The sequence below is a fragment of the Andrena cerasifolii genome, chromosome 16, assembly GCF_050908995.1.
Source record: "Andrena cerasifolii isolate SP2316 chromosome 16, iyAndCera1_principal, whole genome shotgun sequence".
NCBI classification, from domain to species: Eukaryota; Metazoa; Arthropoda; class Insecta; order Hymenoptera; family Andrenidae; genus Andrena; species Andrena cerasifolii.
The window spans coordinates 8,301,175-8,318,016 of NC_135133.1; the positions used below are offsets into that span (position 1 = coordinate 8,301,175).

At 45.6% G+C, this 16,842-nt stretch overlaps 2 protein-coding genes across 4 annotated transcripts; one reads left to right on the forward strand and one right to left on the reverse strand.

Annotated features, from left to right (window-relative positions):
* Nucleotides 1-131: 131 nt before the first annotated feature.
* On the reverse strand, nucleotides 132-8,399 carry LOC143377513 (15-hydroxyprostaglandin dehydrogenase [NAD(+)]). Of its 3 annotated transcripts, none has more exons than XM_076828816.1 (7): nucleotides 8,100-8,399; nucleotides 5,358-5,480; nucleotides 3,783-3,906; nucleotides 3,559-3,665; nucleotides 2,957-3,130; nucleotides 2,629-2,783; nucleotides 132-2,176 (listed from the first exon to the last, which is right to left on the reverse strand). In XM_076828816.1, the coding sequence occupies exons 2-7, from the start codon at nucleotides 5,448-5,450 to the stop codon at nucleotides 2,062-2,064; spliced, it is 768 nt and encodes a 255-aa protein (XP_076684931.1). In that variant the 5' UTR covers nucleotides 5,451-5,480; nucleotides 8,100-8,399; the 3' UTR covers nucleotides 132-2,061. The 3 variants fall into 3 exon arrangements, with proteins under 3 accessions (XP_076684931.1, XP_076684932.1, XP_076684933.1); XM_076828817.1 differs by lacking the exon at nucleotides 8,100-8,399 and adding an exon at nucleotides 6,922-7,186; XM_076828818.1 differs by lacking the exon at nucleotides 8,100-8,399 and adding an exon at nucleotides 5,644-5,662.
* A 1,914-nt stretch (nucleotides 8,400-10,313) lies between these two features.
* On the forward strand, nucleotides 10,314-16,358 carry LOC143377635 (kelch-like protein 10). Its single transcript, XM_076829144.1, has 9 exons — nucleotides 10,314-10,702; nucleotides 11,042-11,379; nucleotides 11,599-11,930; nucleotides 12,301-12,485; nucleotides 12,640-12,851; nucleotides 13,901-14,236; nucleotides 14,588-14,710; nucleotides 14,797-14,964; nucleotides 15,273-16,358. The coding sequence occupies exons 1-9, from the start codon at nucleotides 10,479-10,481 to the stop codon at nucleotides 15,446-15,448; spliced, it is 2,094 nt and encodes a 697-aa protein (XP_076685259.1). The 5' UTR covers nucleotides 10,314-10,478; the 3' UTR covers nucleotides 15,449-16,358.
* Nucleotides 16,359-16,842: the final 484 nt, after the last annotated feature.

The window sequence follows — 16,842 nt, forward strand, 5'->3', positions numbered from 1 at the left end:
GAGAGGATTAATTAATCGATTAAACTGTAAAAACGTGTGCCACCTCGAGGTCACATGTTGACTTTTGTTTTCCTGTCAGTCGACAAAGCGATGAGCCAACTTTTCAAAGTCGTCCAAGATACTTTTCCCCCTTTATTTTTTTTTTTTTTAAAAAGCTATGCACTTTATTGGCTAGGCTTGCAACATACATTCCTCGCAAATCATAACAAAACCAACAATTTCCACTAGCTATCGACCGATCCGTCGATTAAGAGTACGCAATGTTAATATTCGAGTGTGCGATTGCCCCTCGATTCTGAGCACCGGTGGATCCTCGTTGCTTCCTCCGTTTCTATGGAAAAAATCCATGCTCGTTCTTTAACGAGGGAACAAGTCCTAAGAGGTACGCAGACGCGACGAGGGGCCATGGTCCTCGATCGAGGTAATGGACGATTAAAATGTATAATAATTGTGATTTGTGCGTCGAAGACACCGAGCTTAGGCCTCGATTCCGTATATCTAAACCTACGTTTATTCTTCCTCACACATTGGTCGCCCCTTTTAAAAGTTCGTATAAAAAATTACGAGCACGATTATACTGTGGTCTTGGACAAATCTATCACTCCGGTCGAAACAGAATCAACCACAGCGACGCTTGGATACCTAGTCGATTTTGCCCCGACCGTAGTTACCATCCTCCCTTTGATACAATTGTAGGTTACTATCGACGAAATAGAATCGTTTTACTCTGTTCTTCGTTCCTTCTTCCATTGACTTGATGGATAAGAACGCGTAGTGGGTGGATTTAAAAGCACGGAAGCGTGCTTCGCGCATTTGTGACTTTTTCACTTTGGATTTTTATAAACGGCGATGTTGTTGCTTTGTATATTCATTATTGTAAAGGTAGAAAAATTTCAATTCGTGAGGGAGAAATACTGTGGCCATGTTTTTTAAGAATATCGTGTGCGCAGGCGATTTGACGTGCATTCTGAAAGAAAATGGTAAACATATTTTCAATCATTTTGTCATCTGGATAAAACCCTGATTTTCTGCTAACAGAGCAGGGAAAGTTGATCGTTATCGCAGGAATTATTGGTTGATGTTTGTCAGTGGTTAACTTCCCTTGCTCTGACAGCGGAGGAAGATTATTACAAAACATGGCAAACGTTGATGCGAGATCGTAAAAGAATGGTAAATATATCGCGAGATTTTGTACAGAGATTTGACAGATAATTGGGAGGACACGTACAAACCTGTAAGGAAAAGGTATCAATCCTTCGATCTGGAAAATCTTAAGTCTCGCGTGAAAACCACGGCAGTTATTAAAAGTCGAGAGCTTTAGGTACACGTTCTTCCCCTTAACGCTTTCTACTACGAGTTTCGATCCTCGTCGAACAATTACTTAACCCTTAATCATAGCACTAGCTTTTCGATTGCAAACTTTTATCGCCCCGCCGTCCATTTGTGCCTCTGCTCGCCAGGAGTTGCCTTTCTCACCCCTACTGAATCCACTCTCGAAGGAAAATAGCATCTGGACGAGAAACGGTACCGACTGAAGCAGACTCCATGGGGAATTTAAAGACCTTGTTGGTTCGTCAGGATTAACGCTAGTGTCCATCTGAAAGGGGCTTAAGCCGCGATCCTACTTGCAAAATGTGCAACACAGAACGCGTTCCAAGCCGCATTCCTACAGACCCAGTGCACCCAATGAGCACTCGAGGCACTCAGAAAGTACCGTTTCCAAAGGTAGGGCGCACCAAAGGCGCACCTCGAGTGTTCCGCGCACGTGGGATCGCGGCTTAAGCCCGCCCCTCGTGGCTTTCGATGAACCCCTTAAGTGTACTCGTACGCGCAGCAATGTACAAGAAAAGTGTTCCTCGCCGGTGTACAAAAATTTCTCTCCCGTAATCTTTGGTGCGGAGTCGGATGCTTCTTCAGGCTACGTTTCACACTGCTGCAATCAACGGCGTTCACTCTGCCCCGAAAACGGAGCGGGCTGCGTATAATCTCGTTACGGTACGGCATAGTTATTCGTGTTCAAGCGAGGGAGGAACCACCACCGTGAATCGTGGTGAATGGGCTTTAATTTTTCGGGAAAGCGATCTCGTGGGGGGGTTGATCCTTCTCGACCATCCAGACGCTTCCGCTTTTGCCGGTGTTCAGGATGTGGATCAACGCCTTCGCCACGTGCTCCGCCCTGGAACGATAAATTCATCGAATGGTAATAATGGGAGAAATTAGGGAAACTAATTTCATCTCGTTGGAGATCGTCGACTCGTGCAAATAGATATAACTGCAGTGGCGCACCCAGAGGGAGACGAAGGGGTTCTGACACCCCCCGAAAAGGGGCTTTGTAAAAAGAAAAGAAAACTGGATTTTATTCTTTAATGAAATTTTCAAAAAGAAAAGAGAACTGGACTTTGTTCTTTAAAGAAATTTTCGTAATCACTTAATTTTATTGAATTTGCATTAAAAATATTTGTAAAAGTTCCACTCGGCTCCCCCCTCCCCAGATTAAATCCTAAGTGCGCCTTTGTATAAGCGTGCTAATTTTTCGAAAAGGTTTTCAGTAAAGCTCGAGGAAAATTGAATGCAATATTTTTGATTGGAAATTTGCTAGCAGCCTCGATTTTCAAACGCCACTGTTACCTTTGTGGAACGGAGCTGGCCACGTCGCGACGCCAGGCGTCTTCGTATCGTGCCCAGAGCAGCTGTTTGCTGACATCCCGTAACAATTTACTGTCCGTCGCGCTTGGGCACAGTGCCACCACCTTCACACCGGTTGAATCCACGTGGTACTGATGCTGAAGAGAACAATACACAGTGTGAAATGAATGCTTCTACTGAAGAGACTTATTTCGTTAATCTCGCGAAACTATCGTATGTGAGTACTGGCTATTGTGCTAGAGAAGTGGACATTTTCGTATGCACTTTTAGAGCCTTTTTTCTAATGAAATCTTGATCAGTGCATGCTTACTCCAAACGCTCTGGTGAAGTTAACGATGGCCGCTTTAGTGGCGGAATAAATTGGGACACTGGCATAGGGATTGATGCTGACATTGCTTCCAATGTTAACCACTATTCCACCGCTGCCACCCCTGTCTGTACCCATATATCGCTGAGCAAGTAAAGTTCCACGGATCACGCCGTTCTGAAATTATTATTTTAATAAAGTCCTTCTTTTATAGAGTGGAATGTCGAAGTGCTCTCATTTCTGTGGCGATTACTTTCAAATACAAATTGTATATTTCTACATATACAGGGTGTTAGCCTACTAATACTCAATACTCTAGGGGGTGATTATGTACAATCGAAAATAGGTGAAAATAAGACGAAAATCAAGAATGACGAAATTGCAGTAAAGGCTTCGTTTACGAGAAAATTGACTTTCATCTTCAGCTTTATTTCGCTTGTATAATCACCCCCTAGAGTATTGACTATCGGTTGGTTAACACCATACATTTAACAGTGGTATCTAATATTCTTTAAAATACTTATAGACCGTAAGTTTTGTATTAAATAAGTGGCGTGTGAAAATTTTCACACGCCTGAATGGAATTATTAAATCTCCAAACTTACGACGTTGATGTCGACCTCCAGTTCCCAAAACCGATCGTTCATGATCCCAGCATTGTTAACAACAATATCGATGTGACCGAACGTAGCGATTGTCGTTTGAAACGATTCTGCAAGTTCAAAGCAAGTCAATTAACCACGATAATCGTGGATTAAGATAAAAGCAAGCATTCGTTGACTTTCAATTTTATGATTATACTTTTAATAATCACGTTAAGCATTCGTACCCTCGAATTGCGAATAATCTGTAACGTCACACGGGCAAAAGATTACACGATCCTTCCCGTACTCTGTGCATAAAGTTTCCACCAGCTTCTCGCCTTCTTCTGCATTGATGTCACATACAGACACCTATAAATAACAATGTAATACGTTACTGTATATTAATTTCGAGCCTGTAAACTGTGATGTTTTCAATATCGTGGAAAATCTTGCAGCTTAATCCTACAATGCGCATTAAAATCACTGCGCATACATTTTGATAACGAAGAAACACATTTCACGTATTCTACTCGGACAAACAATTTAAAATTTCTACTTCGTGAGCGGCCAAGCGTATCGTCAAGGTTCAGTGCCCTCGACTTCAGCTCGATTAATTAAACGTTCCCTCGCTCTTTTTATTTTCGACGGCAATTCTACCGTAAAACAGAACACGTTTATTCTCAAAGAAACTTTAAAAAATATGAATAACAAAGTGCTATTTAGTTACAGTGTATCTCGTGGATTATCACTTCCCTCGCAACTTATTCAACTTTTCCAGAAAGTTGCACGAAGCACGCTGTTATCAGTTTGAAACTTTTAATGCGTCATTAGTTTGCACGATAACGCTCCGAATGCTTCAGCAATTCATGAGAAGTCCTTCGTTGTTCGCGTAAAATTATTTTTATCACGTTGCCCGTAATGCGTGATAAGTAGGCCAATCAGTGGTATTATCATGCAATTTTTCTTCTGCGCGAATCGGCGAGAAACTGCGATAAAGCTTCTTCTTCGATGGGGAGCGATCTAAATATAGGTGAGCTAATTCCGAGCACGAGGCGTTGAAGCATTTATGGAGCGATGTAAGTCAAGGTTGTATCCTTAAGGAGGATTCGCTAAGTATAACTATAGCTCCTCGTGCTCTCCATAATCCTATATTAATCCTGCGTGTTACGGGGCAAGTTTGTGGCGGTCATACTTTCCTTAATATTAATACACAATTACAAACATTTCACTGCTCTCAATTCTTTTCTTTCTTAGGAGGAATATTTTTTCTTACAATTAAAATTAGTGTGGGATCTTCTCTTCCCATTATATTTCTTTCGATTTGTTATCATTATCAGAATTAACCCTGCGTGGTCCCACCTTATAATCACAAATGGGTCACACGGGGTTCACTGCACTCCATCGTCGTTTTAAAAAATAGTTACTCAAGTTATCATTTTCTCATTTTCGAATCTCTTAACTTTGGAGCGATAATTGTACGTTCTCAATACTCATACAATCATGCTCTAATAGTCTTCTTCTAGAAATGTACATTTTGATACATTGAAATTTGTATTTGGAAAAATAGTTGCGGATAAAAGTGATTGTTTTCTTTTTAAAATTCGCCAAATTTTTAAATTTTATTATCGAGGTCTAAAAATTCGCAGAAGTATTGGCAAAGACATTCTGGAGTGCAGTATACCCCGCGTGACCACGAAGGGTTAAGAGAAAAAGTTAGAAAGGAGGTACTGTTTCTACAAGTACCTTTTCTCAGCTATTTCGACGAACTATCGAATGAAAATAATACAAACGAAGAAGTTCACTATTTTTATCTGACTCACCTTCGCGCCTTGATTCATTAGCTCTATGGCACACGATTTCCCGATACCGGAAGCGGCGCCCGTCACCAGGGCAACTCGCCCTTTTACGTCCATCTTCGTTAGTCCCTCTTGTCAACTTTCCGTCTGCGAATAAAGAAAACAGCAGGCCACTTACAAATCGCATCCCTACGAAAAGAATCTCCTCGAACATCTACCTACACCTTCTCCAGTTTCCTCCACCACCAACAAGCACGCAATCACCCCAAATAATCCTCCGAATAATATTCGAATCTCGAGTAAAACATACAAAAATCTTAATCCTCCCCTTGAACCCCCAATCTCCTCTAAGCACAGTAACAATTATTACATTATACTTTCGTCCACAAATATCGTTCCCGAAAAACGTCCCCTGGCGCGAAAGCACAGTCTCCTTTTCGGTGCGAACGTCGATTAAGGGGCTGCCGTTCGTTTCGAATCCGTTTCGCGTCGAAGCGGTTTCCGGTCTGGCGGCGGCGTGTGATCAGTCGCGTGGGCGAAATCGAATTTCACCGTCTCGTTCTAACCATCCCGTGCTCGAGTTGCTCGCGTCGATGGGGATGCTCGCTCGGAAATAAAGGCGACGCTCGACGCGGCGCATGACTCACTGAATCCGCTCCGAAAGCGTCGTTTACCACACGCTTCGACGCCAGACTCCCGTCGTGCTGTGTCTACGAGCCTCCTCGCCACCGAGTCCTCAGCTACGTCATCGAGAACGAGCCTCTCGTGGCGTTGAATCGCGGTGAAACCGACGGCGAATAATGGGAGCTTTTCAACCTCCGCGTTCCAGCTTCTGTTGGCTGTTCAACAAGTGACACGGTTTGGAAAGTTACCGATTTCCAGGCGGCAGGCTCAAAACGGCAGAACGCTCCTCGGGATATCACGCGTTTCGCGAGCTTCGTGGCCTCCCACAGGGAATTTTCGGATAATTTGCAACGTGATAAATAACGCTCTGTGCGCAACAATTTTGCGTTCGGTGATTGGCGTGTTAAATCATTGCGCGGGAGATGAAATGGAACCGCATTGGGTACAGGAATTAATAAGTGTGCTGTACTACTTGTTACTGAAGGGTCTAGCCGGGTAAGTATCGGGAAAACGGCCCCAGCGCCAAGTTTGGTATTTATGTACATAGACCAAATAATTATTTTCGCCTAAAAAACCACTGAGAAATTTTTCAGATGTCTACCCACTCTCGTTAGGGTGACATGGGGATAATAACCCTAAACTTTACCATATTTTTCTGAACAATTACTGAAGATTAACGAGAGGGTGTAGAGATCTGAAATTTCTCTCAGTGGTTTTCTAGGCAAAGAGGATTAATTGGTATACATAGATACTAAAATTGGTGTTGGGGCCGTTTCCCCTATGCTTACCCGGCAAAAGTGTACCATTATCCAGAAATTCGAAAAACTTCTTCCAACCCTTCGATATTTACGAAACGTACGTTTCAAGAACTTCGAGGCTTGAGAATCAGGGTGAGTGGTTTTGCTTCAAAAAGGAACGGCGGTAAAAGTACGAGAAGGAAAGATATATGGCGCAAAGAAGACACCTTTACGTTAGAGGTGTATACGAGTCTGCGGAATACGGCTGTCACGCGTCCCAGGGTGGAGAATTTCAAATAATCCCGGCGTGCTATCGCCCTCTCGAGCGAAACAGCATCACGCGGCCCCGTTTAATATTGCAACCGGCGTGACACCACCTCGCCTCGCGGTGTCTGGCAGCCGTAGATAAACCGGCGAGCACGTTTCGCGCGTTGGGCATCAAAAAGGAGGCGATCTAAAATATTCACGTCGCCTCGATCGCTCGATATCCCCGAGAGAGAAGTTGCACGCTGCCGCGCTGGCACGCACCTCTCGACTTTCACCTACACGCTCCTCGAAAACACTCGACCACCATTAAGCGCCCACCACCCCCACCCACCCTTCAGAGAAAGTCGAGCAGTCCTCTGAAAAATCCCCGACGTGGAAAGCCACGTCTGCAGGGAGCCACAAAGAGACCAGCCTCCGACTATCGAGCGTCTATGAGAAAGTAGCTTTGAATGTTCCTAGACCCTTTCAAGACTGTGGGTCGCCGTAAACATTGCAGGCGTTCAATTTGTTTCCCGGAGAAACGGTATTTAAGCGATTTGCTGCTTTTCTTAAAGTTTGCTGTGGCCCTGGTAGTTAGAACTGAGGAGTCGTTTAACTGAGAAGTAATTATAAAATTATTACAAGTTGCGATGGAGATAAGAGATATACCGCTGGTTACCCTGGAACAAAGATATCCGAGGACTTCGATTTTCATATAGAGGGATCGCAAGATTATCTCTTAGCTTAAGCACCTGATTGGAGATTCAAAACCACCCTCTTTGGATTGCCTCCTACGCCCCCAAGATATGTAGAAACTACCACTACAGTTAGCCACGATTTTACGACATAGGAGGAGGTTCTGAATCACCAACGGTCCAATAAGAACACCACCCAGAGACGGAGAAACATAAATTTAAATATCCACTACATATTCATTCTTCCAAAACCACGACACTCAAGTCTCTTTAATTTAAAAAAATCCCACTGTCACTACTTCCAAAGGACTTCGAAACCCACCCCTGCTTAATCCTCCCTCCTCCCCAACACCAGCCACCCGTTCATTCACCCAAGGATCCAGGAATTTTACAACCCCTGAAACCAGCCAAACTATGAACACTCCAGTGCCCCGGACACGATCGTCCCCATTCAAGTCACTAACCGTGGCAAACGCAGGTCAGCTTCTTCAATCGAACGTAGGGCAACGTGACGTTCCTCCTGTTCCCTCCTGTCGCACCTTCGATCGCAGCTACCCCCCGATGAATCAGACTTCCCGCAACAGGCAAGCCGCGGCGAAAGCGACAGCGAGCCTCGTCGAGCGTGCACAGTGAATTGTCTCGGTGGGGTGGCCGGCGGGGGTGGCAGGATGGCGTGAGTGTGTGTGTCTCCCGTGGAGGGCCTCGCGGAGCAAGTCTGTCCCCGACAAGGTGTGGTTGACGGCCGCGAACGCACTGGCTTCGCCCTGCTCTCGCCGTTTACTGTCCCCCACCCTTAGAGGAAGCGCGCTCGCCCCGCGTCGCCGGCCGATATTGATTGGCGGGCGGTCGCGTGCCACGTGACTTTCACGGCGCGCGTCGCGTGCGTGAACGAACAGGGCCGTTTCGCGCGTACATAGGTGCGTGCGCCCTCGCCCTCGGCAGCCCTTAACCTTCGCCCATGGCTTTCCCCGTCGCGGCCTCGATTCTGGCCACGCTTTCGATCGGCCCCAGCACGCTCCGACCCCGCCCTGTCCGCCCGTCGAAATCGCTGATTTACAGGTCGCTCACTCTCGGGCTGCTTTCCCTGTTTCCCGAGGCGGGGCGGGCTGCGTAACCGGCACCGCGGGGGATGAATTTGCGCTGGATTTTTCGGCTTCAAGGGAAGGCGAGATAAGATACGATACGGGATTGTTTGGTCTAAAGGAGAGGGTTTATGGTGGTTTGCTCGCGGGAGTGGGGAGGCTGTCGATGGGATTTTAGGGGGTAGGTTCTGTCGGAGGATCGGTAGACCGTGAAATGGGGGTTTGTTGGTACTGGGGTGGGACGTGTGTGTATCTTGGAATGCAGTAGAGGGGAGAATGTAGGAGTAATTGCGGGAAGACGTCGAGCTATGTGAAATTCATGTGCAAAGGGGTGGAGAGAAACTTGCAAGACTGAATGGAGTAGTTAAAAGAATTATTCAGTGCGGATATGAATACCTCTGTGACTGACTATCGAGGGCATATTCTCACCCGGAAAATTCTGATTTTAATGGAACTCTGAGCATATTTGAGCCATTCAGAACAAAAACGGAGTAACCCACATTTTTTACGAAATTGAGTTAGTAGCAATAATGTATTTCAATAAACTGTACTAATCATGTAAAATAGGAAAGATTAATTTTTTTTCAATCTGGGTTATTTAGTCCATTTTTCTTCTGAATACCTCATTTATGTATGCAAGGAGCAAAGTCTTTTTTTCTGTGGAAATTCACTCTGAAAGGGTGAAATCAGCCCCTAAGGATATCACGTTTTATTTTTATTTTTTCTCCATGCATAGTCCATTATGCTCTACATTCATACGAAATTTCATTAAAATCAGAATATTCAATTTTCCGGTTGGCAATGCACCCTTGTAAGTAAGGATCCACTGCTTAGTAAATTTGGATTTGAAGTACACTTCCAAGCACATACTCGATCTTCCACGAAACCATTTTAAATCCAGCTGAATGGAATCCACCAAAATCCCAAAAGCCACAATATGTATCTCTCTTTTCCCTGTGTGCCTCTTATGCCACCCTTATCCTTTATCCACCCAATCTACTCAGCAGGTTGCGTCTAAAGTGTCAACCTCCAGGGTGGGAACCTACATGGTTCTTATCGATACCCCCTGCATTACTCCTACTACATCGAAGAACAAAAGAAACTGTCTCACGCAAACGTTAAGGTGCAAATCCACGACGAGGCAAAAGTGTCGTGTCTCACACGCGACTTTAATCTCACGAGACAATTATTTAATTATTTTTTAATTATTTCGCCATTAGTTTCAAGAAACTAGACTCTCGCGAGACCAGTTTCATGGTATATTTTCAAAAAAATCTCTCGCGACTATTCCCATTATTTAAGGTGCAAATCCACGATGAGATTTTATACGAGACTTTTCCATCCTGAGACAAAAATCTCAGCGACAACAAAGTGTAAATAATGGAAATAAAAGAATAATAATAATGGAGATGAAAGTCTCACGCGAGACAGGGCGTTTTTGTCTTATCGTGGATTTGCACCTTTAACAATTTCGCTGTCGCTGAGATTTTTGCCTCGCGATAGAAGAGTCCCCTGCAAAACCGGACCGTGGATACGCACCTAGACTACCGAAAAGCATGGCGCCCACCTGGCCCATCGGAAGTGAGCTAAGGATCGACATCTCCTCTCGCTCGCCGGTAACCGTCAGTTGAAAGTCACGGCCTTCCTCTGTCATGGCCGCGAATCTCCGGTCAGCCGGGGCTGTTATCGATAACCAGAGCGATTACTCGAGCGCACGATCGGCCGGAGCGGAGGCAGAAGCGGTACGTATCGCGGAAGGTGATGGCCAACGGGACAAGGATCGCGCTGGTCGCCCACGAGGCGGTCGACTGCCGCGGCAGGACGAAGTTCCGGAAGCTGTCCCGCAGCCGAATGTCACTGGCCGTCGTCACCGCCGCGAAGCTCAAGCAATGCACCAGGAAGCAGCCATCCAGAGTCAGGAAATGCATGTGTCTACCGTCTAATTACGCCCTCGTTGAGTTCCCCGTGGTCTGGTCGGAGCTCAGGTCTGTAAACCCCGCCGCGTCCACTGCTATGGGGAGGAAGGGGCTCCCTACTCTGGGATAGGACGTTTTAATTATGTACCGTACGATGGACCGTTGAACTTGCAACTAACGTAATTCCGCTTGGAATCTAGATCACTGTCGGGCTTGCGTTCAACTTTTATGGGGGTCTGATGTATCGATCTGAATTTGGAGAATTTATGGGGGTGTCTGCTGGATGCAGACTGGGGTGGGGTTTCCCTCGGAGTTTTATCGCAGTCTGGTGATATTAATTCGGGGAGAGTTGCGGATGATGCTGCGGTAGTTTGTTCCCTAGGATATAGATGTACGTGGATGTTGCAGAGCGAACCAGCAGCTGTGCGATGGCGCAATAAGATGCGCCAAGGGCCACGTTTTTCCCGTGCACCGTGCCATTTTGTCCGCCGTTAGCCCGTTCTTCAAGGCGCTCTTCACCAACAGCCTGAAGGCCGGGAAGACGGAGACCACCGAGGTCGCGATCGACTCCGTTCCCCACAAAATCTTCAGTCTGATCCTCGATTACGCTTACACCGGCACCTGCAACGTCAACCCGGACAACGTCGAGCAACTTTTACCACTGGCCGATCAGTTCGAGGTCCTCGGCGTCGTTCAGCTCTGCTGTCGGTTCCTGCTGCAGGAGCTGAGGCCAGAGAATTGCTTAGGTAACGTGTCGATTCGTTGCTGATAAAAAGGATTGGTTACGACGAGCAAGAAATTCTTAGTAAACTTGAATAAAGATCTCTGGTTCTTTCTTTTATAATCTTACTAATTCCAATCGGTGTACCAAATTAATTCGAAATCGACCGAGTGGCTATGTAATTATTAAGGAGACTACCTTCTGTCATTTTATGTGGCAAGCTGTTGAATTGTGACGAACGTAGGTATCTTTAAATTCGCCCGTCACTATTTCTGCCGCGACCTGGAAGAGAAGGGCCGGAAATACATTCGCCATCACTTTAAGCGGATACTGCAGGAGAGCCCGGAATTCAAAGAGCTCACCAGCGAGGAGCTGGAGGCGATCTTGCGCGACGACGAGCTGAACGTTAAAAGCGAGGAAATAGTTTTCGAGGCCGTTAATACCTGGGTCGAGTGCAACGTAGAAGAAAGGAAGCCGTATTTGCCGAGGCTCCTCAAGTGCGTGCGATACGGTTTGATGAGCTACGCGTTCTTCGCGAACGACATCCTCGGGTGGAAGATCGTCGAGGAGGATCAAGTGAGTACCCGGGACGATCGACGATCCGGAGACCAAACAAGCAGGGAAGCTTCCTTCGAACTGCACCGACGTATCAGTTTTGCTTCTTCCATTTTCAACCCATTCATCTCGACTTTGTTCCCTCCCCTGTTCTGCACCCTTCGATATAAATTCACCCTGTCCGTTTTCACCTTCCTTCGACATTTCTATCATATAAAATTAAAATCATTCTTCCCACCGCGTATCCCTATTTCTACTCTGTTCTTATCACTGCACCTCAAGCTTCTCATCCCAGCATCTCCACCCCTGTCGCTCTGCGAAACAACTTTCCCAGTAAATCACCCCAGAAACCAGCTCGCCAATCGAGCTCCTATCCTCTTCCTCTTTCAAGCTGTGCCAGCAAGTTCTCGCCCAAGCGAACGCGTACTTAACCGAGCAAGAGGAGAAGCACGGCGGCGGCGAGATCGACATGAAGAATCCCCTGATGCGGCCGCGCGTCCCCTACGAGATACTGTTCGCCATCGGCGGATGGAGCGCCGGCTCGCCCACCAATTTCGTGGAGACCTACGACACGAGGTGCTCGAAAGTTCCCTACCCATTATGCTTCCACCAACAAACTACTCTCTGTCGTTATTGTACCCACCCCGAGCGCCGCTGTACAGCGACTTTCGCGCGGCTAGAGCCTCCCGAACAACGAGATTCACCGGCTCGTGTGTAATGTGAACTCCAGAGCTGACAGATGGTTTCTATCAGTGAGCACGGACGCCACGCCGAGGGCTTACCACGGACTTTGCGCCCTGAACAGTCTCATCTACATGATCGGCGGCTTCGACGGCAATCAACACTTCAACACCGTCAGATGCTTCGATCCAGCCACCAAGGAATGGCGGGAAAGGGCCTGCATGTACCACGCCAGGTGTTACGTCAGCGTCTGCACCCACGGTGAGGAGAAATCTTTTGTGTGACTCCGGGCAAAAATGATTTCTGCCCCCTTTAATATTTTTATACGTGTAAATAATTATTTTAAAATATCATTTTTCACGGTGAGTGAGATTTTTTGTGGATATTTATAACAAAAGTATTTTTTTATAAAAAATTTAATACTCGTAAATTACCAATTAACGAATTTTGCCGCCCCAAATTTGCCGCTCTGGGCAGTTGCCCTGCTTGGGCCCCCCTAGATCGGGCCCTGGCAACTGTGGTACCTCCATGTGAGGAATTTTGATGATATTGAAATATATTGCAGTTCGTATGAAATTAGGGGGGGTTTAAGTCATCATTTTTCAAATTCGAAATTTTTTAAAAAATACAAGCCTTCAAATGTTTACAGTCATTGCCGATTTCTATGGTGTCTAATTATTATCTCCGAAACTGAATGAAATTGAAAGTTACGATCTTATTCTGTGGTTTTTCTCCTATCAATTAAGTGTTTTCTAATCGGCGAACGCTCAAAGTAGACTATGATATTCTTTTGAACGAAGGTATCGTTGCTTCGTGTGGCGTTAAAATTCCCTACGTGCACGCGAACAAGTCAGTGATATTACGTATCGCGGCCGACGGTCGCGAGCAGCCTCCTGCAGAACGTTTCAAAGATTTCGCTGCCGGCATTGCGGCTAGCCGCATCGCAGCATCGAGGATTCTGTGTCACGCGAGGTGTTGCGTCGGCGCCTGTACCCACCACGGGAATTAATCTTTTACTAACACGGGGATAATACTGTGTTGTGGCTTCTGGTTACACACAACGTAGCTTCGCAAAAGGAAGACGCCTCCTCGTGAAAGTTATACACGTCTGTCAGCACTGTGGCTAGCTGCATCTGAAGTCGCAGGGTCCACGGAGTGACCATCTGGTGTAGATATAGTGATCGCTTGTTTATTAAAATCGAGGAATATCATATTCGACTTTGTACTTCGCGAGATTCTGCTGTTAGCCTAAATGCTTTGATAGCTCACGATTTTTATAACCAAACCAGGAATTTTTATTTTGCGATTAGGAGGAAAGATCTACGCCCTCGGTGGTTACAATGGCCGCTCCAGGATGAGCTCGGGGGAGCGTTACGAGCCGCAGAGGAATCAGTGGGAGATGATTCCGTCGATGCACCGGCAAAGGTCAGACGCCAGTGCAGCCGCTTTGCAGGACAAGATTTACATCGTCGGTGGTTTCAATGGCCGAGAAGTTCTCAACTCCGCTGAGGTCTTTGACGTGGAGACCAATCAATGGAGCTACATTCACCCCATGCTCAATCCGAGGTCTGGAGTTTCTCTGGTCGCGTTTCGGGAGAGTCTCTACGCTTTGGGTGGCTTCGATGGCTTCACTAGACTCAGTTCTGGTAATTATAATTATCAAATGGAACAGGGAATTTCCTCGTTACCCCATTAAACTAATAAAACTCCAGGCAGAGTATACTCTTGAATAAGATCCTCTGAACAATTTTAATTTCTATATTCTATTGAAACCAAACACCTTCGTTTTTGTTAATTTCTCTGAATGTTCCTCCACTTTGCAATTTTCTACGATAAAGTCTTGCATCGGGTGAAATTCGATACGGGGTAGTCGTAGCGTTACGCAGGAACTTCCTGCTTCAAATTGCTCTGCCGAGTAAGACAATCCCATCGTCCAGGAATTTCCTGCTGCGTAGAAATTAATGCCCCGCTGGAATATCGACCCTCTGCTCCCGCAGGGGAACGTTACAATCCCAATCACTCGGAGGACTGGCACGCGGTTCCGAAAATGTTCAGCCCCCGCAGCAATTTCGCCACGGTTATATTGGACGACATGATCTTCGTTGCTGGCGGCTTTAATGGTAAATTAATTACTCTTCTATTACTACATCAAATATTCCATTTCTTAATTTTCACACGTCTCTGTGTTTCCCTCGAACGCGAGCAGGTTCCACCACAATCGCGTACGCGGAATGCTACGACGCAGACAGCAACGAGTGGTACGACGCATCGCCCATGAATCTCAACCGAAGTGCCCTCAGGGCCTGCGTTATCTCGGGACTCGCGAACGCACGCGAGTACTCTTATCATAGCAAAGCGCGGGATCTTGGTCAAGGTGCGTGGATCTCACAATTTAACTTCTTTTTTCGTATCGAAAAATCCATTTTTTCGAGGGATGCTTTCACCCTTAGGAGCGTTTTATCGTTGAATAAAAAAATAGTTGCGTTAGTAGGATCACTTGCGCTACATTTCTGCAAAGTTTCAGATTTTTTTTAATTTTCGAAAACTGTAAAAGTCAAAGCTTGCGGTGTTTATGAGGGACGAGGGCAGTTTTCAGAGAAGTGCGTTGGAGTATTCTTTGGAAATTTCCTGTTGCACCACGCTTTTATGCAGCAGTTGTGGTAATGGTAACTGATTCTTCAGGGCAAGCTTCATCCGAGAACCAGGAGAAAGCAAACCAAGGCGGGGAATGGGCGGTGGAAACGAACCCGGCGATTTCCATCGAAGAAGAAGAATCGGTGAACTTCGAGGAGCACGTGCAAGGAGAAGTCAGCCCCATGAACGAAACGGCCGACAGCGTTGGCAATTTCCTGGGATAAGGGGCACAAGCCATTCGACGAGCAGAACATTCAGAATTAAAAGAAAAAAGTACAAAAAAGGGGATACTTTCGATAGACGGTAGATTCTCGAATACTCTGAATATCTTTGTGTCAGCGTTTCGTGAGAAATATTCTAGCCAACGTTGCTTCCATCATCGTGCGCCAGGATTCAACTTTAAACTCCGGAAATCTCGCAGCCATCGCAAGTGTTTAAATTGCATAGTGGCACAAGGGATGCAGTGGTATTCGTGGAGGAAAAAAAGTTGAAAATTACTTAAGAACGTTGAAAAAGAACGAAATCAAAAATACGGCCAGGCGCCTGGGGAGAATTCGTGTGTGGCAGGCGCAAGAAGATTTTTTCAAATTACTCTTTTCTTTTTTGTAATACGATTTACGAGAAATTGCCGCGTAAAATGCTGCGCGGATTTTAAGCGTGACTGCGTGTTTCGTCTTTTAAACACTAATCGATATTTTGTAAGGGGTATTATTTTTCTGTTACATTATTTGTATTATTTTTTTTCCTCTTTTTGCTTCTTTTTATAGGACACACTTGCGCCTCGTGAAATTTACAAGGGAACCGCGAGATTCTCGCGGGAGCCACGATTTTATCCATTAACGTATTATATTATTAGCGACTGATTTCACTGTATTTTAAGCGTCTTCGAATATTTTTCTCTCGTTCAGAGTTTTTCCCCCGAGAAGTCGGCACGTTTACGCCCGTATGGAGATACACCTGCAAGGCGTACGCGGACCTTTTCTCTTTTTAACGGTGACGGAAAAAATTGTCATCTTTTACGTGGACGTTTTCCTTGCCGACGCACGTGTATCTCAATACGGCGTATTTATTCTGGTCCAGATCCTGATGTGCCTTGGTCTGTTATTTTAATCAAATAAATCTATACTGGATTGCGAGAAACTGAATTCTAAAGCCGGGGATCCACTTGGAAGCTTAGCTAAGCTATGTTGCTTTAAAAAATTAGCTTCGATATATCCTTATGGAACCGTTTTACCAAAAGCTAAGCTAGGCTGTGCTATGTTTTTGATGCTTTATGGCACAGCCAGACATAGCATAGCTTAGCGTCCAGGTGGATCCCCCGGCTTAACTGTTGTTTTAATTTTACCATTCGAATCAGCGGCAGATTTGGAGATTTGCCACCCTTTCCGCGAAATATCATCAAATATTTTGATATAAAAGAATCGAAACACTTTCAAAATTAATTCAATACAACAACTCAGATCTGAGTTATTGCTAATTCGCTATATAAAAAAAGTGAGTTGTTTTTTAAGTTGTCTCAAGCCTCTGCTTTTAAACCGTTTTCAATTTCTTTCGCTCAAAATTTGTCGCTCCCCAAAATTTAATGCTCTCCAAAATTAGCCGCTCCCCAAAATTTGAT